Here is a 17,851-nt window from a genome sequence, read left to right as displayed (position 1 = left end):
TTTAAATCTCCGCCACACATCTTGTGTCTTCTCTGCACACAGTAGTGAGTGATTTGAAATCATGGCATTGTCAATGGAAGAATGACACTGCTGAGCACAAGTGATGGAATGACTGTGGTGGTGCTGTGCTTGTGAAAGACACTTCCAGAGCAGATGAAAGCATTGCAGATCTCCCTCTTGTCAGAGAGGGATAGAGAGCACTGCCAGTGATGCACACAGGTGGCCATGGAGCAGTAAGAGCCTGGTACTCCCTGAAGAGGACTGCAGAAGTCTTGAAGACTTTGTGGCCAATACAGTATATGCACCCCAGGAACAGCTGAGACTTTTCAAGTGATTGTGTTCTGTTGTGATTCACTGCCATTTTAATTGTATTAGTAATCTAATGATCCCAATGACTGGAAAAAGAGAAATATAATCCCCATTTTCAAGAACGGGAAAATGGATGACCTGGGGAATTACAGACCAGTCAGTCTCACCTCCCTGCCTGGCAAAATCTTGGAGCAGATTCTCCTGGAAGGCATGTTAAGGCACATGAGAAACAACAAGGTGCTTGGTGACAGCCAGCATGGCTTCACTGAGGGGAAATCCTGCCTGACTGATTTGGTGGCCTTTTATGGTGGGGCTACAGAATTGATGGACAGGGGTAGAGCAGTTGACATCATCTACCTGGACTTGTGCAAAGTGGTCAACACTGTCCCACATGACATCCTTGTCTGTAAATTGGAGAGACATCAATTTGATAGGTGGAGCACTCGGTGGATAAAGAACTGGCTGGACAAAAGAGTTGTGGTCAATGTGTCAATGTCTGGCTGGAGACCAGTAACGAGTGGTGTCCCTCAGGGATCGGTGTTTGGACCGGTCTTGTTCAACATCCCTGTCGGTGACACGGACAGTGGGATTGAGTGTGCCCTCAGCAAGTTTGACGATGACACCAAGCTGTGTGGTTTGGTTGATATGCTAGAGGGAAGGAATGCCATCCAGAGAGACCTTGACATGCTTGTGAGGTGGGCTGATGCCAGCCTTATGGAGTTTAACCATGCCAAGTGCAAGGTCCTACACCTGGGTCGGAGCAATCCCAGGCACAGCTACAGGTTGGGCAGAGAAGAGATTCAGTGCAGCCCTGTGGAGAAGGACTTGGGGGTATTGGTCAATGAGAAACTGAACATGAGGCAGCTGCAGTGTGCACTTACAGCCCAGAAAGCCAACTGTATCCTGGGCTGCATCAAAAGGAGCGTGACCAGCAGGTCAAAGGAGGTGATCCTGCCCCTCTACTCTAGTCTTGGGAGACCTCACCTGGAGTATTGTGTCCAGTTCTGGTGTCCTCAACATAAAAAGGACATGGAACTGTTGGAACAAGTCTAGAGGAGGGCCACGAGGATGATCAGGGGACTGGAGCACCTCCCATATGAAGATAGGCTGAGAAAGTTGGGGCTGTTCAGCCTGGAGAAGAGAAGGCTGCATGGAGACCTCATAGCAGCCTTCCAGTATCTGAAGGGGGGCTATAGGGATGCTGAGGATGGACTCTTCATTAGGGACTGTAGTGCTAGGACAAGGGGTAACGGGTCCAAACTTAAACAGGGGAAGTTTAGATTGGATGTAAGGAAGAAATTCTTTACTGTAAGGGTGGTGAGGCACTGGAATGGGTTGCCCAGGGAGGTTGTGAATGCTCCATCCCTGGCAGTGTTCAAGGCCAGGTTGGACAGAGCCCTGGGTGACATGGTTTAGTGTGAAGTGTCCCTGCCCACGGCAGGGGGGTTGGAACTGGATGATCTTAAGGTCCTTTCCAACCATAACTATTCTATGATTCTATGATCTGAAGTGCCAGCTATGCAGAGTAGGGGATGGTGAAGGAAAAAGTGGGATGTACAAGTGTTATTAGAAGCGTGTAAATTTGTTCAGCAATCATGAGCCTGGAGTTTGAGATACAGAAATGTTTCTTTTTGTAGGAGAACCCAAAACTGACAGCAGTTTCCTAATTACAGCTTTGTTGCAGGCATTGAAATTAACTGCTGTAAAATAGGTGTGCATACACATATGTAAGTGTATGCTTATATATGTATGTATAAGGGTGTACTGTTTGAGATGAGAATGATTGGCTGCAATTCAAGATAAGACTCTTGCAAAGATTATGGAGATGCAGCTTTAACTAGGTGGTCCTAACACATCATCCTTCTTTATGGGGGAAGGGCTCTGCCTTGCATTTTCTTGGGCACAGGAGAGAAGGAAAAAAGTGTAGAACAAACAAACGATCATGAATGCCAGCCTGTGTCCTGCAGTGCAGAGTAGATACAGATACAGACAAAAAAAAACATCCCAAAAAACCCAAAACCCAAACAGTCATTTTCCTTAAAAAGTGACTTTGAACTTTTCTTTTGTGTGTGTGGTGGATTTAAGTAAAGAGCTGGGGCAGAAGGGAGAGGGTGGGGAGAAAGGAAGAATAAGATCATGTGTAAAAAAAATTTGGCTTTTTTAATAGAACAGTTTCCAATTTGAATTATGTTGGTCCAAGAGGCTTTGCAATTTTTCTGCATCTTGTCATGGGAGGCAGCTTTCACACAGCTGTTGAGCTGCTGCTGCTTTTCTTTCTAAGAGTAGTTTGGTCTCTTGGAGGGCAGCCTTAGTTTCACATCATGGCAGGGTTCTGTCGTTTTATTGTTTTGGTATCTAAGCAGAGTAAGATATTTGTGTGATACTAAGGTTGCATGTTTTCAGGTTATAAAAGAAGTTCTTCTTGGAGCCTGAGCATACTGGTAGTTCTGGTTGGATTTACTGTGTATGAGTGTATGAGACTCAGGAGTGTGTATTTGAGAAGTGACTGAAGTTGTGATGAAGATTTTAATTCTTGGGAGGTTGTTTTTTTCTTTGAAAGACAATGAAGTACTAATCCAAATAAACTTTTTTTACCTCAAAACTATTCAAAGATAGCTCTTCCTAGAAAAAACTATTTCAGTACTAAATACATTGTTTGATACATTTATGTCACTATAAACATACACGTGGAACTTTTCATCTACTGAATTATGGGGAAACAGTAATGAAAGCAGCAAGAGCACTGTCAGTAATTAGCCAACAGAAAGGACAAAACTGGCAATCCTTTAAAAACAAAAAACTTTGTATTGTCATCTTTGGGAAACTTCATCTTTATTCACCCCATGAAGAAAACCTTCCAAACTAAATCTAGATTAGCTGAATGCCAAACATGTCTGGAGTGCATACAATTACTAGAGGCTCTTATGCAAGGATGTTAACCGAGAGTGTTGGGAGAAGGTGTCCTAACATGTTTGTTACAGTAAAAGATCTTCTGGCTTTCAGTTGGCATCTGTAGTCATAATTTTTTGGGAATCTCTTCTAGCATTACTTGTGCCAAATGCAGAATATATTGTGTTAACTCATTTAAAAGAAAAAAGAGACTGCATCCTCAGCCACTCTCCAGGCCACCCTCACAGACTGACCTGCAGATCCCAGAGCTGCATGCCCCTGCTTTCCCATCTCAGAGGAGCAGACAGATCTGCATGTGGGGTACTTTGTGGATGGTCTGGTAAATATGTTCTTAATAATGGCTTTGAGTGCTTGAGTTGGGAATTTAATGTGTCAAGAGCTGTGACTACAGAAAACTGTCTACCCACTCCCAAGAGTAACTGTAGAAGATCTGAGCAGAGGTTGCAGATTATACATCTTGAAGGATTGGCCCTGTCTTAAATAAATAGCGTGGAACTACTGTACTGGCACATACATACAAAGGAGCTTATTTGTTGAAAGATTGTATGTTGAAGGGCATATAGTGAATCCATTTAATTTCAGTGCACAATTGCAGGATGTTTGTCTCACCGGGGTGTGTGTCTTTTTTTTTTTTTGATGGTAGTGTTTTAAATCTCGTAACAACTGTAGTTTAAGATGTTTTGGTCTGGCATTTATTTTTCTTCCTCTTTGACTAGGATGGGACTCGCGATATCTTTATTGATGGAGTGGTTGCTCGCAACAGAGCCCTCAACAGTGACATTGTGGTGGTGAAACTGCTTCCTAAGGAGCAATGGAAGGTCAGTTCAGTATATTTGTCTGTAATTTGGCAGAAAGAGCTTATTACTGTTTTCTTCACTAAGCTTAGGGCCTGAGACAGTGAACAGAGAATTTCCTACAAATCAGATTAGTTAAATTGCAGATTATGGTGCTGTAGATTAAAGCACTTTATCCATTATAAAGTTTGGAAAAAGTTCTACCTAAAGAGTTGAAACCTTACTCTTTGCATAGAATGGCCTTTTTTATTACTGTATGGAGAAGTCTTAACAACAAGGCTGTTTCAAAGCATGCTTATCAGAAGTGACTTTTATCAACTGTTATTTAGCTGTCTTCCTGCTGTGGCATTGGATAGTTCGGTGTAGGTGTTTGCAGCTGCTCATCTATTGACAAGTGCTGTTCACAAAGCTTTAGTAATTAATAACTCTGATCTGTGTGTCCTCAGCTCATGGAAAGCTTATCTTGTCACAGCTCCAGATTTTGTGATAATACTCTTCTTTACATGAATGAAGAATGTGTGAAATGAGTGGAACAATGCAAGTGTGGGACAATCTATTGTTCATTTTCACATCTGAAAATTTCACTAAGACCATTCTTTTTTTCCCTTCAGTGATCAAACTCAAAGTCCTTTCAAACATCTGGATAATTGTTTCCCAGACATGGTTTTTGAACTCTTCTTGGGAATATAAAGACTATTGTGTATCTTTTGGACAGAAGTAATAGTGGGGGTAATTCCAGCAGGGTAGGGACTTTTTACTTACCTTCTCTGGCTGGCTTTGAAGTTACATGCTTTTAGGCTTGCAAATGCAAGGTCTTCAGTCTGGTCGTTTGTTGAACCTTCTGCTTTCTCTGTTTAAATCTAATAGTAATTAAAATAATGGTTTGGAACATATTAGAACTTGTCTCTTCCTTTTAAGTATGCATAAAATGAGTAAGCCACCTAAGTATTTATTGACACATGTAAATGCAAAACTACCTTATGCAAAAGGCAGTCATAAGTGAGATATAAGATATTGCAGATATATCCATATACAAATATAGGAAAGAGATCTGCTGTTACCTGTGTAACCTCTGAAAGCCAGTTTTCAGGGTCAAAGCAAAATTTCTTTGATAGCTATTCAAAAGCCCAAATCAGAGTTCACTAAATCTGTGATGATTACTATATGTTTGGATCACCAAATTCATGTATATAAAATCTCTTTTGTTTTAGACTATTTCATAGAGTTGGAAAAATGGAGTAGTTTGGTTGCTTAGATCCTTTGCCAGGACCTGCCAGCACAAGGACTTCTTTGTAGGCTTGATAGAGGCTGCCTGAGCTGGAAGCTTTGTCTGCAGTTTTCCATTTATATCTGGCTGTAAATAAAGATAACGCCTCTGTCTCTTATATCCTCATACCTTCATGTCTTCAACAGTAATGTTCTTTTATGAATAGGAGAGGAAGGGTTCAGAATATTCTTCATGTCCTGGGAAAATGCTAGAATAAACAGAACTGGTGAGGAAGTAGTGCCCAACTGCAAGGAGGCAATTCAGAGGATTTCAGTGTTCTGGAGTATGATTGTGATTCTTCCCTGGTAAATTTAACTCTGCCAAATGAATTAGCTGGAATACGCCAATTATGTTTTTTAGCCACACAGGTGCTGCCCTATGTAGTCTCATCTTTTGTTTCTTGCCATCAGCAACTCAATCAGCTATGACACCCCTTTTCCCCAGCTCCCTGAATCTCTTGCTATGTGCTCATATTTGTATTAGTTCTTTGGGAAAGGTGCCACTAAGTTGCACTGAAAGACACTGCATTTTGCCAAGTAATTTATACTGATTAATGATAAACGGTTGCAACCTATTTTAGGTTTTTCCATTTGTTTAGTCTCATGCTGCTGCAAGAGCTGCCACATAAGGTGTCTCAAGGATTTTCTCCTTCCCATTGAGCCTTTGGAACAAGATGAACAGCTTCAATTATTAAAATGTAAATCAGATGTATGGTATAACTGATGCTCTCAGAGGAGACTTTACATGCTCTGTACATATTGCTTTGTTAGGATTGAGATGCGCATGCCAGCTGTTTGTATGGTTCCCTGTTCTGACCCATTAGTCTGTGCTCCACTGAGAAATTGACTGTTTGGGTTTTTTTTATTTTGCTGGTAAACCACAGAGTCTTGCACAAGGTAAGATTGCTGTTACAGCAGCATGGTGGGTCTGTGCCTTCTGAGTTGCCAGCACTCTGTATGGCCTCTGGATGCTCTGGGGAAGATCTTCCTGTTGCTAGTGAAAGTGATTCCTGTTGTAGATCACTTTGTACAAAGTCACAGTGTAGTGCTGCATGCCAGTAGTGGCAGGTCTTAGTTGGAACCTAGGTTCAATTTATGTGTGTAAATGGGAGGAAGGGGGAAAACCTGTGACAAGTGAAACTATGGATTTTGGATAGGAAAATCTGTGTGTTTGCCTGAGTTGAGGAAGTTAGGAACTGCCCTGTAGCCAATGAGACAGTCTCTGTGGGTCAAGTGCCTGTGAGAATAGAGCATTGTCTGAGAGCAGTTTCTCCAGGGATATAGTATTCTGCTGAGCTTGTAATGGTGATACCTTACAGGTATAAATGCCACAGTGAAATGTAAGGGGATGGTGAAATATTCTAAATGTATGGTTCTACTTCATGTAATACATTCTTGAGCGGGACAGCACGATTTTCTTCCTTCAGCTGTCCACTTTCTGGCTCAGTGGTGGGAAATTTATCATTCTTGAATTTCTCAGCAGCATATCCTTCCGTGCATATGCATCAAGTGCTTTAATGAGTTACCCTGATCCTCGCTGTGCTTACTCTGTTTGGTCTTACAGCTCTGTTTGTTCATACATCCTCTGGGAGAGCTACTTGCTGTTTAACAATGATCAATTTGTCAGTTCATATTTCTGTGTTTACTATTATTAGTTCTGTTTAAGAGCCAGAAATTTCACTGTGGCCCCACCAGCTTGAGGGAGAGACGTTTTGTCCCCGAAATCTCTTATCTTGCACTCCTGAAGAAGGTGGCTGGCTGCTTCCTGCCAGGGTTGAGTGGCATATGTTGTAGTGACTGTATTTGGAAGCTGTATTTCAGAAGTTCCTCTCCTGTCCTCTTGTGTTACATCTTGGGATTTTTGAGGTGCTATGGTAACTTTCAAATATTTAGCTTTTGCAAAGTAAGGTATTTGACTTAGAATGTTTTTCCAGGTACTTAACCTACTCTCAGCAAATGAAGTCAGAGTATCATTGCAATTAGCTAGACTGTCCCATGCTTACTTCAGACTTAGTTCAAATGGTGAAGGGCTTCCATGAATCTGTGCCTTTATCTTCTGGAAGAACACCATGATAAAAGACAGCCAGTGACAGAGGATTTACCTCAGTCCTTGTCATTTCTTCTGATAAAGAAGAAAAATGGTATTTTATTTCTTGACTGATTTTCACTATTTTAACTTCCATTTGTGGGTTCTTGTTATATTTTATGGAGCTGTGCTTACATCAATTTCAGGAGCTTCAATTGTACAGTGGCATAATTACTGAAAGGAAAAAAAATGGTGATATGATGATTGCATCAATACTTCTCAGGCTCATGGAGGAGGGAAGCAGCATGTCAGTTTAAAGGATAAACCTAACTCATCTTTCCTCACAGCCTCTTTTTGCTCTTTTACTGTCTGCTTAATTGCCAGACAGAATTTGTTTAATTTAGGTATCTGTTTTGGTTTTTCTTGCAAGGTGTAATTTCTTTGGTGGAAGAAAATAGCATAGTAAGTAATTTGATATCACTTGGGGCTTGGATTCCTGGCCCAATCTCTGGTGCTTTTAGAGTAGTAGTTTATAATGTGGAATGTTTTTCATGACAACCATCTCACGCATTGCTTGCTATGACTGAAATTTTAGAGTCTTAGTCTGAAAATAGTACCCAGACAAGGACTTTTAACTGCTCAAAACTGCCTGAAAAGAATTTTGGGGTCCAACCCCCAGTTGCTGGCTACAATATGCAGGAGAGATTTCCAGTTCTGTGTCTGCTTGCAGCAGTGGTATATAAAAATGATAATAACATATACTATATATGTACATAAAATAATGTACAAAAAATGATGACTGATTAACCTGCCAGTTCCTTAGAAATCTGTGCCTACAAGTGCCATCTTTTGTTGTTGTTCCATGAATCATTTCCTCTTCAGCTTAAAGCGCTCCTTTGTCACTATTTTCAGTTCTTTTGATATTGTCAGGAGGTCTCCAAGGCCAAGGATGTAGAACTGTTCATTTATGTGCAGTGTGTGTTGCTGGATAATAGGATCCAGCATTTTAGTCATGAAATGTCCAAAAGTGATAGAAACAGTAAGCCTTTATAGTTTATGAAAACATGTGTTCTGTTCAACACTGGGGTGTCAGATACAGTACTGTACAGCAGGAGATTTTGAAGCTGCCTCTTCTAAAGCCATACATCAGAGATAAATATTTAAGCAATTTCTGTACAGAATATATAAACTACAATTCACTTTTCCCAGCTTTGACTGCTGTTAGCATAATTGCAAATGAATGCAAAGAGGGAGCAATTAATTTCAAGCAGGAATCATGAATATCACCATGTATATTTTGAACAGAGCTACATATCCTGGCAAGTCATTGCTTCCAGCTGTTGGTGAAAACCTATGAACCGTTAGTTGTCCAGAGGGGATGCTAGCTTTGGATTTGCCCTGGTGAATAACGATTCATTTCAACGAAATTCGTCTGAGTCAGTTTCTTCTCAAAATCTTCCAGCTAATGTAAGGATAACAGCAGCTCAGGAGGAGATGGGGTTCTTAGAGGGTTATCACAGCAATACTGTTTGAGTCTAACAATCAAGAATGTTGTTTGGAAACATTACATTCATAATAATAAAAAAATGTTCTGGAGAAGTCATTATTGAAATAGTAAGTGTTCTGGCATGCTAAAAGCATTCAAGTGTAATTCATGATATCCAGGAGTAAAGCGGGAAGCCTAAGAAGCCAGCTAGGAAGATGTCCAAAAAAGCAGAGCTCTAGCAAATCTGAAAGGTTGATGGATGCTGTAGGGAGGAAGGGTAGTTGTTTTTTTTATATTTCACTGTAGACTTTACAGTGAGGGCTGTAAGTTGATGGTCACGCCTATGTGCATGCCATACCTCTCCCCATCTTGGCAAATCCCCAAACTGCAATTTGGTGGAATCTGGAGAAGCTTCATTACATGGTTACTTTCTGATTGTGCCATTTTCTGAATGGCCACATATACTTCCACACTGCTGGGCCTGATGGACCTTTGCTGTTTGCTGCCAAGGCTCTTTCCAGGCTTTGCTTAGCTCCAAACCAGATGGGTATGGAATAGCAATAGAGTAGTCTGGTAGCAAAAAAGCTGAGAAAATAGGAAGTGTTGCTCAACAAGGCATATGTGGCATTAAATTTGCTCCCCTTGCAGATGATGTTTTCACATTTTGTTAATCAAATATCACTTGAAATGTACCAACCAATGTCTTAACATGGTGAATTTTAATAACAAGACCTGTCACTCTTTTTAGGGTATATAATGATAAAATTACTATAATGATCTGGGTTATGTGAGATTGTCATGACCTCGTGCTCTGTTCAGCCCTTGCCTCCTCCTCAATGTGTGAAAAAAGGAGGCAGAAGTACCAGCTTTTGGCTGTTGCAAGCAGCCTTACCTTCCTGAGAAGGACCTTTCCTGTCAATACCTGCCTCGGTCTTTTTGATGGGAAAGCCAGAACCAGGATCCCAGATAATAAAATCACAAGAAAGGTATAGAGTTTCTGAACCATCTAATACCCTCTTTATTCTTCCTCCTGTGCTGAATAAAAGTGATATTAAAAGGCAAATTGTTTATTTAGGGAGGAAGGCAAACTTCTTTTTATTGACTGCCTGCATCTTGGCCTACCAGTGCAGAATTACATTGCAGATGTGGTTTGGCTGCACAGATGCAGAAAAAGACATAAACATTGCCCCTAGGCGAACAGTCAAGCATTAAATAACCATCTCATAAGTAGTCAGTTGTTGTATCCCCAGTGGAACAATGGCAGATAAGCTCCTGTCATGAGGGTGACTTCAGGTTGTGTGCGATACCACTAAATTTTAGTGTGTTTTGCCAGAAGAGCTTCATCTAGGATGGAAGGAAGTGCTGGTGGGGGCATCTGATCTTACAGTAGGATAGGAGTCAAGCCAACATTTAATACCTGATCTCTGTTCCTGATCACTTTTTTTTTCCTTAGTCACATGAATGTAATCTAGAACAGTGTGTTGCTTCCTTTAACAACTAACTTTTCTTCAAGTGATTACTTTAAATGCTGTTCTTCCAAGTCTTCTATAAATATGGACATATCACAGTAGATCACTCTTAATCCAATCTTACATAATCACTATCATTTTGGACTCTCCTTAGTTCTTGGTTTCTGTGGAATTAGTGTTTCTTAGAACTTTTGGTGTTTGCCAGTTTGGAGACTTATTTGGTGATATCATATGAGTATTTGGAGCCCACACCTTATAAGAGAGTATCAGGATACCTGTTGTTGTGATGGGATTAGTTTTTGGAATGTTATGCACATTAAAGTCACATAACTCTTTATATTTGCTATCTTGAGAGACTGTCCAGATTTTCATTAGTCTGGGGTATTTTTGCTTTTTTTTTTTCAGACACACATAATTAAAAATAAGTTGAAATAAAGTGCACTGATAATAACTCTCATCTGGCCTAAAATTTGTGCAGCTAATATTATACTTTTTTTTTTCTTTTTTTTTTTATGGCCTTTGTATCCCTAATTTTGCTGGATAGGTGCAGAAATGAAGTGCTATTATGACACTAAAATACTGTTAATCTTTAAAGTTGCTAGGTGAGATGGTTTTGGATCATATCCTAAGTTCTGAAGAAAAGGAAGAGTGCTATATATCTATTTGCGTGTTTGTTCTTGTTATTGGCTGGTAGAGAAATAATAACTGGCTGCAGTATTTACATGTGGTCAAAGCCACTAAGGTTGGCTCATTAACTCTCTTCCTTTATTTCCCTAACTCATGTTTATTTTTCTTAAAGCCATAAATCAGAGGGAAAACGAATCTAAACTAGAGATGGTTTATGTAAATGAAGAATTGCAGCAGCTGGAGGAGTGACAGGGACTTTTCTACAACAGGTTCTTTGGAGCAAGTTTTGGGACCTCGTTTATAAGCACATGGCTCTTGAAGATAAGGGAGATATTACTCATCAGGGATAGGATGCCTCAATTTTGTTGATGTCACAAGGTAATTTGTAATTACCTAAGATAAAGGTGTCTGAAGTGTAATAGGTTTTGAATCAGCATGCCGCTAGCTTCAAAGGGCTGGGATGATTGTGCTTTCTCTCAAATACTGTGTCTGTCTCTCTAGACAAGGCAAAGTATAACTGGGTTGAGGAGATCTCCTGGCCTCCCCACTCCCTCCTGTCCTGGCTTTGTAGCATTATTTACCCTGAGGGGATTCTCGTCAGATTTCGGAAGCTTATGTCCTAACTGCTAGGCATATCACATGAACTAGGAATGAGTCTATTCTTGGTGCACTATCTCGCAGTGGGAGCTGGCCAGTGATTTATGTACATCAATAGCAGTTTTCTTAACACTGCTAACGTAGGAAGTCTTACTTGCTTGCTACATGTTATTTTCCTTGACCCAAGTAACATATAGATCAGTGCCCTGGAATGTGTAACTGTGGTAGCATCTTTTTCTGCAGTGTCTTCAAGAATTGCAAATGATGCTTTCCATCAAGTTTCTTGTCTGAGAAGTGTCACTTAAAACACTGAAAGTCAAACTATAATTCCTCCTGCTTATTGTTCCCAGAAATTCCTAACTACTTCAGTAGTTGTGTACTTGACATAATTTCCCAGTGCTCACTGATAAGACAACTGGTGTGGGTTTTAGAAGGTCCCAGAGTCTATCTGTACTTTCCAATTTTTGTCCCAGCCTTAACTACCTGGAGGCTTTTTAAACAGTGTTGGTAACAATGGGAGGAAAATGCTGCAGGATAGAGTGCTGATTTAGTAACTACCAAAAAAGGCAGTCACATTTGTATGTTTCCTTGCTTTCCAGTTGTTTCTGTTGGTTTATTTTTGTTTTCTGTGTTCTGCGTCAGGCAATAATGGGTTTCATGAAAGTAGGTCTGTCTGTACAAGTTTTGTTTTTGTTTTTAGTTGGGTTTTATTTTAGATTTCCAGTACATTAATGATTCATCCAGCTTCTGCTGTATCACCTCCTGGGGTTGAAGGATTATTTTTTTTAGCTTTGTCTAAATTATTTTGAAACAGAGAGCAATGCCGAAACACATATTTTTAATTGAGCAGCTTTGCAAGTGTGAAAATGAAGACTTGCATGATCTAATTAGCACTTGTGTATTCTATTTGCAAAAAGTGACTGCTGAAGAATTCCCCAGACATCAATCTCTGTTGTGTCTGAAAAAAGTTCTCCATAAAGGTTTATATTTTTCTTAGTTCCTGGTGGTGCTTGAAAGTCCTGACTGTAGTGTCTTTGCTAATTAGCTAGCTGCCAGGACATCCCTCTGTTCTTGTTCTCCTTGCTTTTTGCTGCTGTTTGTTGAAATCACAGAATCATTAAGGTTGGAAGGGACCTCTGGATATCATCTAGTCCAGCCCCCCTGCCAAGGCAGGGCTGCCTAGAGCAGGTTACACAGGAATACATCCAGGCGGGTTTTAAATGCCTACAGAGAGGGAGACTCCAGAACCTCCCTGGGCAGCCTATTCCAGTGCTCTGCCACCCTCAATGTAAAGAAGTTCTTCCTCATGTTGAAAAAATGAGTTTTGGCTACTTTTGTCTGTAAGCTCTATAGAAATTGGCATCTCTTCCTGTGGTCTCTTGAAATCCCACATGGCATTGTGTTTTCCAGGTTCATGCTGTGTGCGGAAAGTCCCAAGGAACTGTGTGAAGTGGGAGGGTTATCTCAGCAGTTTTGCTTTATTCCTGACCTGATGACTGTTCAGAGGGGTGGGGAGTTCTGCTGAAGGCCTTGAGTAGCTAAGTACCTAAACTCACCTCTAAGTCCTACTTGATTTCCCCAGTAAATTTCCTCTAGGGTTTTGCATTTTGATGTCAGATTGCCTGATTTTTTTTATTTTCTGTGCAGATCAGGTCTGCAGCTGTAGCCCCTTGTAGAAACTACAGCTGCTTTGATGGTCTGGCTTAGGTTTGGACCCATAGCTCTTCTCCCTTTGGTGCAAGGATGAGAGCTTGTTGGGTAACAAGTATCCTCTCTAAAGGGTCCCATCCACAGCAAATCTGGGCAGAGCCCAGCTATGTCTGACAGTGTGATGCTATGGAACCCATACCTGCCCCATTGCCTTGGGAACAGCTTGTTGCCTGTTTCAATGCAGTCTCTTTCTAACCAAGTTGTGTTCTCTGACCTTTAGACTCATGCTCTTGGCAAAGCAGTCTGGCAGCTGTGGAGCTTTCCAAATGCCTTTCCATTACGCCATTGTCTCACAGTTGTCCCTTAAATTATAGTGGGCTTGCTGGTGTTCGAGAGGCAGCGTATGGCCTCCCTGCTTATTTCTTTCAGTATCTTCATATCAGAGCACTATCCAGAGGAAACTAGCAGTGGGCCTTTCCAGTGAGTGTGCCCAGGTGTATCACCTGGCTGGGAGCAGAGTTGCTGCCTCCTGTATGGAAACGCTGTGCAGCATCACCACTGTTGCTGCCCCTGGGTGAGACTAAATGGCTCATCTGGCCCTAGTTTGTTTATCTAGCTGAGCTATGGTCTAATGCCATGGTTGAGTGCTGTGTTGGTAAGCCATCTGGTGCTTGAGCTTGCCTTTTCTGGTCTGTATTGTGCCATGTAGATGTACCCAAGATTAATGGATGACTATTAGTTTAATATGATATAGTTCAGTAGCTATTCTTCATGCATAGCCTGAGCAGCGTTCTGACAGCATGACCTAACTCTATCTACCCTTACTGGTTTTATTCCATATTCCCGAAGCTTTCTCTAAAACTGTTTACTCTTTTTTCTCCTCCGCACAGTTGTTGAACTGTGGATGTAATATGTTTATCAGCTCACATTTGTGTCTTGGAAACTTAATTTACCTTTTTATATAACACTTTATCACTAATGCATGGTAACATTTCCTGGCAGGATATGCATTGTTAAAATTCGTTTGTAGAAGGGAAAAGAAAAAAGCACAGAAGCGGATGGCTCCCCTCCTGCAAGTTCAAGAGTTTGTAAAGGAAAAAAGGAAAATGTTCTTCATGGTACCTGACATCATTTTAGTCCCAGGGTCCTACTTTCCCATGGGGTGACTCCTATCAGTGGCTAAGATACAACGGAGCCCAAAGATTAGGTGTGGTGGCAGCTGTCACTGTGAAATAAAGGAAAGGCTGGGAGGGGAAGGCTTGCCTTGTCAGGGCACTGTCTCCATCTATACAGTAATTTCCTATGAGCTGGCTGAGACCTTGGGCAAACCTTTTTCTAATAAAACCAGTACCACATGTCAATTTTTTTTTCTGCTATTGTCTTATTGTCGCTGAAGGAGTCAGCATTATCCAGTGGTCATTTACTCCACTGCCCACCCTCCTGTGCCGGCAGAATCACTTGTGCAAGTTAACAACACTGGTTTCTTGAGATGAGTGGCACATCACTGCAGCAGCCAACTTTAGTGACATGGGAATGGGCCTGAGGCTTGTCTTTGAGCAATCAGTTGCTATGATTGTAAATAAATTGTTAGACTCTGCTTCCGAGCTCCAGTTCCCAAGCAGTGATTTCTGTTAAGTGCTTTGTGAAAAAAAAAAAAAATCAAAATCTGCAGTTAAATTAATCTTCTCTAACAATGTGTAATGTGTTCTGAGGACCAGTGCTTGAGGGAAGGGTGTTGTACAAAATGACAGACAACAAAATATACAGAACTTTGTGCAGCGTTTTTGTGGTATTAGAAAATAGAGTTACTAACACTGGTGTATCACCCTCTCTGATTAAACACTGTGGTTTCCCTAGCTAAGGATCAATTACTTAAGAAAGCACTAAGTATTTGTCAAATACTCTTCCTTCAGATATTTCGCATCTGGATCCTTTTGTCTTCATTGACTTGTCTCAACACCTCTGCTGGTCTGCAGGCTGGGCATGCTCCCTCCTACCCCTCCTCATGGCCTGAATGCTGTGCTCTGCACCTAGCCTCAGCCTTAGCTTCTTATATGGAAGTAGCTGGTTGCATAGGTTGATCTATGTCACTTGGGTGAGGTGAGGGACCAGGACAAGAGCAAATACTTGCCTCTAGCGAGCAGCTCTATGCCCTTGTGTCTGTTAAAGAAAATCTCTTACGCTTTGCAGATGTGAGGAGGTGTATAGCATGGTTATTGTGTCCTGCTAGCAAGAAACCCAAGGAAATGCTCTTTGTTTAAACTGCATTCATCAATTTTAGTGTAAAGTGTTTCTCCAGCTGAGTCTATGGCAGGATGGTACCCTACATTATAGGATTATGATATAAAAAAAAAAGATGAAAAATATCAATGTTGAATTTTAAATTTTGCCACAGATGCTGCTTTATTAATTGTTGCCACTTTTAAAATAAATTCTCAAGTCTTTATATTGTAGGGTTAGTCAGAACAGCATTCCAATAAGTATCTTCCTGCCTGTGTTACATCTTCTCAGCTCTGAAATGAAAAATAATGAGGGCTTACCAAAAGCACTGTTCCTTCGCAGGATGTACCAGAGGAAGCTTGCTTTATTTCTTTACCAGGTATACATAACCTTTTCTTTGCAATAAAAATACTGTTCCTGCCCAGCATTAATTGTATTTGATATATAGTTGTGAAAAAACTTCTACCTGACAGATTTTTCCAGCACAGTGTTCCTGATATTCTCACTGTGCGGAAGTAAATAGAGAATAAATGAGTGCGTTGAGAATAGAGAATCCAGCTCATGTGTCTTTGTCATATACAAGTGAATACAGATGGAGATGATTTTTTTTAACTTCTCGCTGAGGAAAGTTTAAATCGTGCCTTAATGCATTATGCATTAGAGGACAACACTATAGTTAAAGCTGAGGTTAGTCAACTTTTCTGTGTTACAAGCTTAGAGAATTGAGTGCAGGAAACTGACTTCAGACGATTGTTTTGAAGTCAGTGTTTTATGGACAAAATTTACTAAGTCTGTTCAGTGAGCCTTCTCAAATTAAAGTAAAATGATGTGTGTAGAAATGGTTTAATTTCATGTTGTTGTACCTTTGGAAGGACTTATTTGAAAAGGATTAAGCTTTGTAGCTGGTGACTCCAGGATGAGAACTTGACATGTGTGCTTCCACTTGGCTGGGGGATGAAAGACCCAGAATCCCTAGGATGTGTTTCAACTTTTGGACATTGCTTTGGAAAAGCTAATATTCGTGACCAGTGAATATGTTTAGAATCTACTAAATCATACAAGTGCACGTGATGGTTTTGATATGATAGATGAACGCTGTTAGGCCAGTGATGGAGAAACTTTTTCTTAAGCAGTTGTTGGCATGTTAGGCAGGAATGAGCCGCTCCCTGTAGAGGTCAAGAGTACATTGGTATTTGTGTGGCAATTTCTGGTTGTTCAAAAGGAACAAGAGCAGTTTAAATTCCGAAGTAATGCATAATTACATGAACTGTAGCTTGCAAGGGTTATGCTGGAGTAATTTCTACTTCTAAGAGTTCTGTGTTTTACAATTAAAGAAAAATAAGACAGACTACTTTTTGTATTGGGGGCCTGTAGCATGCATGTTTCACTGTACTTCTTTGGCAAGATCCGTATCTTACATATGACTCGCTACAAAATATTTATACAGGTGAGAACAGTGGCTATAGTGAGACTGATTTGTGTATTAATTTACCTTGACCCCTAATTTCAAAGCATCATAGGAACTTTCTGTTTTTCTTTTAGATCAGGTCTCAGTGCTTTCAGAGCTTGCTGATCCTGGCTCATTGTTTTTTATTGTTGGTAGCTTTGAAGCTATTAAATGTTTAAGTTGCATCGTTCAATTACAAATTCATAGCTTTCTTCAGTGTCATTTAAAGTAGAATTTGGTGGGAGCAGCTCATAAAGTCATGGTTAGAGCATGTAAGAGGCATACAGGTGAATGGTATGAGAAGTGAAACTGGTTTTCATCCAGGTTTTGAACTTGGCTTTATTTTGAACTAGCCTAGATTAAGGGTTTGATAAATTGGGGTTGAATGGACTGTGCTGGGCAAAGAAAGCAATATTCTCTTAAGAAATGATGAACAGTGTTCCTATTGTGGAGCTTGGTTGGAACATTTTAATTGTACTCATAGGACTGTGCTAAGTGCAGTAAAATAATTTCTGTGAGGTTTTGATACCTCTACTATGTGGTCAAATTAGAAAATTATTAGTTAAGAATTGAATAACTTTTGTAGTTTTGTTGTGGTGGAGTCCTATTAAGATTTTACAAGGAAGCAGGTTTGATCATGTACTTGATTTGGAGTCAAGTTTACATTGCAGATAGCCTTAGTTCTTCAGAAGCCTTTCTCAGTTGGTTTGAATGTGCTCCTTAGAGGAAGGATGCCTTTGGTGGAGGTGACTGGATATGTCTGCTCATGGCTGGCAGCACAGGTGCTTTGTTACAGAGTGGGAACTCCCTGGAGCTGGCAGACACGGTGTGAACTGGTAGGTTATTGATAACCTTTTGTGTGTTTAATAAGAGAAATCCTTCTGTTTGTTTCACTGAGAACAAATGCTTATCACCAGCTGTTTTTGGACTTGTATCCCTTTTAATTTGTTTTGGATTGGGGACTGTAAATGCCATTTAATCATCTACAACATGCAGCAAAAGCTGATTTTTTAAAAAATTATTATTTTATTTTATTTTTGTTATAAAAGA

At 40.5% G+C, this 17,851-nt stretch overlaps 1 protein-coding gene across 3 annotated transcripts in view; it reads left to right on the top strand.

Annotated features, from left to right (window-relative positions):
• DIS3L2 (DIS3 like 3'-5' exoribonuclease 2) overlaps nucleotides 1-17,851 on the top strand; it is a 205,184-nt gene that overhangs the window by 27,974 nt on the left and 159,359 nt on the right. For 2 of the 3 annotated variants that reach the window (XM_005142298.3, XM_031043064.2), the window contains one exon: nucleotides 3,936-4,037. The exons of the other annotated variant lie outside the window; for it this stretch is intronic. In XM_005142298.3, coding sequence (XP_005142355.2) covers nucleotides 3,936-4,037 — 102 coding nt within the window. The remainder of the gene's footprint in view (nucleotides 1-3,935; nucleotides 4,038-17,851) is intronic. 3 annotated transcript variants of the gene reach the window in all.

The sequence above is a fragment of the Melopsittacus undulatus genome, chromosome 6, assembly GCF_012275295.1.
Source record: "Melopsittacus undulatus isolate bMelUnd1 chromosome 6, bMelUnd1.mat.Z, whole genome shotgun sequence".
Lineage (NCBI taxonomy): Eukaryota > Metazoa > Chordata > Aves > Psittaciformes > Psittaculidae > Melopsittacus > Melopsittacus undulatus.
Note: the sequence above shows the minus strand (reverse complement) of the source record. Positions and strands in the feature narration are given on the sequence as shown.